Source organism: Oryza brachyantha, chromosome 6 (genome assembly GCF_000231095.2).
Source record: "Oryza brachyantha chromosome 6, ObraRS2, whole genome shotgun sequence".
Lineage (NCBI taxonomy): Eukaryota > Viridiplantae > Streptophyta > Magnoliopsida > Poales > Poaceae > Oryza > Oryza brachyantha.
The window spans coordinates 5,454,972-5,460,971 of record NC_023168.2 but is presented as its reverse complement, the minus strand read 5'-3'; the positions used below and the strand labels follow the sequence as shown (position 1 = coordinate 5,460,971).

Sequence of the window (6,000 nt, the reverse complement as noted above, 5' to 3'; positions counted from 1 at the left end):
ATATAGCACTTAACTTATGCTTTCGCCCTCACTGCATGTAAAGGGGTTAACTAGAGGTACTATGTTTGGAGTAAACTGGATATATAAGCTAGCCCAAACATATGTAAACTTTTCATGTAGGATTAATGCCACCTACCGATCTTTTAGACCTAACAAACTGAACTAGAACAAGAAACAATATAGGGTGAAACAGTACCAATGGGCTAGGGTATTACACATGTATAATAGCTAGGTTGGTGCATTGCATTTATGAACGGGCTATTACACACACATTACATTTTAAAATTTAAGGCCATGTTTAGTTCCCAATTTTTTTCCAAAAACATCACATCGAATTTTTGGACATCTAAATAAAGCATTAAACGTAGATGAACCAAAAAACTAATTACACAGTTATGAAAGAAATCTTGAGACGAATCTTTTGAGCCTAATTAGCCCATGATTAGCCATAAATGCTACAGTAACCAACATGTGCTAATGACGGATTAATTAGGCTCAAAAGATTCGTCTCGCAGTTTCTAGGCTAGCCGTGAAATTCGTTTTTTCATTTATGTCCAAAAATCCCTTCCGACATCCGATCAAACATTTGACGTGACACTTCTTCAAAAAATTTCCTCACTCTAAACACCACCTAAGTTTTTGAACCCATTCTAACATATGCATGCCCTCACCCAACCTAAAGGTCACCTATAAATTAAATACTTGGTTCGTTGTGCAAGTCCATAGTCACTTCAATGGAGACACACAAACGTACACACGCTAGCTGCATGGAAGAAACAAGTGCACTTAAATTGATATAAAAAAGAAGAAAGAGTAATTAAAAGTACACAAGAGTAGTAGCTAATTCAACAGAGAAGAAAGGGACATGTCGCAAGGCCAGGACGAGCTCAATACCGAGGACTTGCTGCATGGCAGTGCTCAGGTCCTCCACCACTTCATGAGCTCGCTCAAGTCGCAGGCCCTCCGCTGCGCCTGCGGCCTCGCCATCCCCGCCGCGCTCCACCGCCTCGGCGGCGCCGCCACGGCCGCCGCCCTCCTCGACGAGACCGGCCTCCACCCGTCCAGGCTACCCTACCTCCGCCGGCTCATGCGCGCGCTCGCCGTCTCCGGCATCTTCGTCGCCGTCTCCGGCGCCACTGCAGGTAATGACGATGCTGGTAGCGCTGAGACCGTGTACTCGCTCACGCCGGCGTCCCGCCTCCTCGTCGGCGACAGGCCGAGCTCGGCCATGTCGGCGATGCTGAACCCGCGACCGGAGGCCGGGTTCGCCATGTTCTTCAAGCTGGAAGAGTGGTTCAGGGACAAGAGCGGGGCCGGCGGGACGCTGTTCAAGATGGCGCACGGCGTCACCTCGCCGTGGGAGCTGGCCAGGGAAGACGGCGCCTACAACACCGTCCTGAACAAGGCCTCCGCCGCCGACACCACCTTGGTAATGGACGTCGCCCTGCGAGGGCGCGGCGGCGACGTCTTCCGCGGCCTCACCTCGCTGGTCGACGTCGGCGGCGGGTACGGCACGGCCGCCGTCGCCATCGCCAGGGCATTCCCACACGTCAAGTGCACCGTGATGGACCTCCAGCAGGTGATCAGCGAGGCGCCTGACGACGGTTCGGTGCAGTTCGTCGCCGGCGACGCGTTCGAGTCCGTTCCACCCGCTCAAGCTGCTTTACTCAAGGTACAATTATTGAGGTTTTTCAAGACCCTCGAGGAGATATATATCCACAATTAATTTCTTCAAACGTAAATCTGCATTAATTACTTAAACATATATGAAAACAGGAAGGTATTTAAAGGGATGAGTCCTCTATGTTGTTTTCTACGGGAGGTAGAAATGAATCTAAAACGTTGGTTAATTTTTATTGAATGGTTTAGATTTATTTATACTACCACCTCACTCGACGACAGCAAAAATATGGATGTCTATTATTGTCAAAAAAATGATTCAAAGGGCCAGGTAAAATCATACATTAGTGCGCGTGGACAAGTATGCGTCATTGAGTGCTTGCGGGATATATGATGAATGGGTAAAACCTCTTCATAAAATCATACTTACCAATATTTGGTATTACGACTAACCATTGAGTTAGTCAAGTACCCAAATACTCTTATAACACAACGGTCCAGATCGATTAGGTTGATAGTATAATACTACCATTAGAGAGCACCACGTTGCTTCTCGAAAGGATATACATTAACACTAAAAATTATGGTATTTGATCTCTCATTTACCACTTAGAATTGAAGAACCGTAATGAAAGCCCAACAAGTACTACACATATTGTTTTCGTGTAATACGTCTATATATGTTTCAGAATGTTTTGGATTGCTGGAGCGACGAGGACTGTGTGAAGATGCTTCGCCAGTGCAAGAAGGCGATCGCAACACGAGACGCCGGAGGAAAGGTGGTAATCATAAACGTTGTGGTCGGGCAGGGAGCAAATGACGTCGCGATCAGAGAGACGCAGGTGTTGTACGACATGTACGTGATGAGCGTCGATGGGATAGAGCGAGATGAGCACGAATGGCGGAAGATCTTCTTGGAGGCCGGATTCAGTGATTACAGGATCATGCCGATATTAGGTTATCAGTCGATCATCGAGGTTTTTCCATGAATAATTGAGGTTTTGTTTTTCTATGAATAAAGGAGGGTCAGCATGGACAGACAGCTGATTGATACATGTATGTATCATGCATCCTCCGGACTCTGTTTGCCGAATCATATATATCATGTGTTCTCAGACTGTTTATGCATCAATGCAGACATTGATGTTGCTTGATGGTGTTTCTTTGAAAGGTTGTGAGCACATGTTTGGTTCTTAATATATTCTACTTGCTTGTTTGCAAAGTTACCTCGAGTACTTAAATATTGTTGAAGATATTCAGTTGCATGCGCACACATGCAGTCCAGATAGAACAAGCTATTGCATGCACATGTGACGATACATCGGTTCTTATCTAGGGCTTATTCGGTTAGTATGATTTCAATAGGAAAATATAGGAATAGGATATGAATGCATGTATAAATCTATAGGATTAAGAAACATACGAATTTTTCCTCTAGCATTGTGAAAATGAGGTTAGAGTGGATTATTTTTTTCCTATGTTTTGCCCCCAATAGTGGAGAGATAGGAAATTTTCCTATACTTTTCCTTGGGTGCATTCCTTTGAAATGAACGCTACTACAGTATGCAAATCCTTTAAAACGAATAGCCCCTAATAAGTTGTTACAGGTAGCTTTGATATTATTGCGTGTGACCATATATCTGTAAACTTTACCATAAAGGTTAGTATCTTTTGATAGCCACGGCCAGGGCTCTTTTGGCTATAGATAACACGTAGACAACACATGGATACGGTGTGGTTGTTTCTCCCAAAACTTCACATCGTATCAGAGCATTGATCCTTCTACCATAATCTGATCTACGTCAGTTCCACATGAAAATATCCCGGCCTCACGAGGCCAGGAATTTTTTTTCCTCCCGTGCATGCAACTAGGAGTCATGTGTCTCCTTTCTCTCGCACGGGGTCACGCCACCGCCGCCACCGCCTCCTTCCTCTCGTTAGGACGCTGACGTCGACGCCTGCTCGCAAGGCCGCATCCTCCTCCTGCTCGAGATTGTCGCCTCCTGCCCTCTCGAGACCGCCGACCAAGAGCCTCCCCACGAGACGTCGCCTCCCTTCGCAAGACCTCTTCGCCTTCCTCTTTGAGATCTGAGGTTAGTCCATTCTTCTTTCTTCTCCTTTTCCTCCTAGTGTTTTGGTTAGTGTTGTGGTCTAGGTTATGTTCCAGTTCTTGATTTAGTAATGTTGATTTGGCGAACAACACATTGACTCACAGCAAAGCAAGCTTTTGTGTGCTACTTCTACTGGTAATTTGCCTTTTGAATTTGTCAATATGTGGCTCCAAATACCTTCAACATGTGCCCTTCCCTCCATCGCATGCACACCTGCCCCTTTTGCTTGTCCCATTGATTGCTCTACTGAACCAGAGATCTGTTCCGAAAAGATTCTTTGCTCGGCATCCTTGATACCAGTAATCTGATAATTAGGCACAGAGGTGATCAATCCTGTGTTAGAAACAAGCGACTGTGATGGCAATTGAGGAACTTACTGGTCTATAAGTAATAGAGGCAAACTTCATAACAATTTGTAGGAACAAAAACAAATTTGATGGCGATATATTTTATTTTACTAATATATATGCGAATTAGGATTAGGATTTATTTTATTTTACTAATAGTTCATTATTATGTACAATTTTATCCTGTGTGAATTTTATCCTTGAATTTTACTATTAGTTCATTATTGTATGAATTTTATCCCGTACGTGTGAATTAGGAGTAAACCTGTGTGAATTCAACATGCATATACTGCTAATCAATACGATTGTTTATGTCGCCTGCAACCGTGCTCTGCTTAGAATTGTCATGCATGCACAAGTTAATTGATCAGGCTCTTAATTTCAAACAAGAAAAACTTAAGCAGTCTTAATATAATGCAGTTGTAGGTACAAGTCGATGTAGCTAGCCATGTAGGTTGCCTGCAGTCGTGCTATGCTTCACACTTCAGATACAGATGATTGCACATCACTAAAACAGCCACCATCTTGATTTGCCTAACTGAACACTCGATTTGGATGAGTCACACCAAAGAAAAAATGTATGGGACACCAACTCAATCCATCTACTAAAACAACATCAGCAGTGGAGAATTAATAGATCGATGGTGTCTCACCAACAAATTTCTTGGTTAATTTCCCTCATGCATTGTATACATATCTGCAAATTTTGCAGGCTGTTAATTGCATAACTTACTTTTCTGCAAACAGGTAATCTTGTCATGGATATGTAGTTATTTATAAGATCTCCTCATATAATGGATTTCTTGCATTTAAAGATGGATGAAATTGTTGAGAACTCCATAGACAAATGTGGCAGAATGTTTCAGGGAGAGGTTATTGGACTTTAGCGAATTCTGAGCTAATAGGAATCATAATGTACCGCTTTTAAATAAAATTGCTAGTGGTTTCATTTGTTGGAATTCAGACATATCTTATCAAATTAATAGCTAAAGTTCACTCAGTGCAAAGTGCATTTAGTTTATATAGGAGTTAGTTTAATCTAATCTTGCAAATACATGTTTAAGCCAATCATATGCACTGCAGCTAGTTTACTATAGCATTGAACATTGAACATTGAATCGTTTCTAACGCTCTCATGTTTGCAGCTGTACAAGTATTTGTCCATGGAAAACATCTGGGAGGTTCAAGACTCTGTGATCTTGTATGGATATGATTATATATGCATGTGTGGATGAATGGATGTCATAAATATACTAGAATTTGACTTTTGAGACTTTGATAGCAGTATCATCAATATTTTCCCCAAGGTTCCAAACAGAGCTCGGGCAAACTTGCATGCTCCGTCCTATCAACTTGTATTAGTGGCCAATTGTCGAAGTATCACTATTTGTATACTTATTACGCAAATTTGAGATTAAATTTTTCATCTTGGTAGATTGATTATAAGAGATGCAATATGGTTATAGTTCTACATGTGTCTATGCAAGGATCATTCCATTTTTCTAAATTTTACATATATTATTTTTTGAATGTTTCAGTTTTTTCTGGAAATTTTCTTTATTTTATTATTTTATTATGTTTCTAAAAAATAGTTTGATATGTCAAGGGCTTCCAAACGATGAGCCAGTCTATGATATGTACGTGCATGCAAGTGGGTGGGCTAGGAATTTCTCTTGTTTCCAAACGATGGCATGGAAATCTTCCTGGCTAGGAAATCTCTCCGAATGAAATGGAGGGGGAGCACATGTCACCTCAAAAAACCTCCTAGGGGAGTATTTCCTAGGGTTTTTTCCCATCTCTTCCAAATGATCCCTCAAGCGCATGCAAGCAATCCTCTCCATGGTCATCCTATATCAGAAAACCACACGCTTTGGAAGGGGGAGCACACCTCCAGGGGCATTAGACGGGAGCAACAAAGAAGC

General features: G+C 42.5%; 1 protein-coding gene across 1 annotated transcript; it reads left to right on the top strand.

Moving 5' to 3' along the window:
* The first annotated feature begins 656 nt into the window (after nucleotides 1-656).
* On the top strand, nucleotides 657-2,741 carry LOC102715122 (acetylserotonin O-methyltransferase 1-like). The gene is made up of 2 exons (XM_015838041.2): nucleotides 657-1,672; nucleotides 2,310-2,741. Exons 1-2 carry the CDS (start codon nucleotides 866-868, stop codon nucleotides 2,607-2,609), a joined length of 1,107 nt encoding a protein of 368 aa, XP_015693527.1. The 5' UTR covers nucleotides 657-865; the 3' UTR covers nucleotides 2,610-2,741.
* Nucleotides 2,742-6,000: the final 3,259 nt, after the last annotated feature.

Excerpts from the sequence above, each read along its gene's own strand:
- LOC102715122 (XM_015838041.2), top strand. The coding sequence starts at position 866 with ATGTCGCAAGGCCAGGACGAGCTCAATACCGAGGACTTGCTGCATGGC. Across the intron at positions 1,673-2,309 it reads CTCAAGCTGCTTTACTCAAG|AATGTTTTGGATTGCTGGAG; the intron begins GTACAATTATTG and ends TATATGTTTCAG.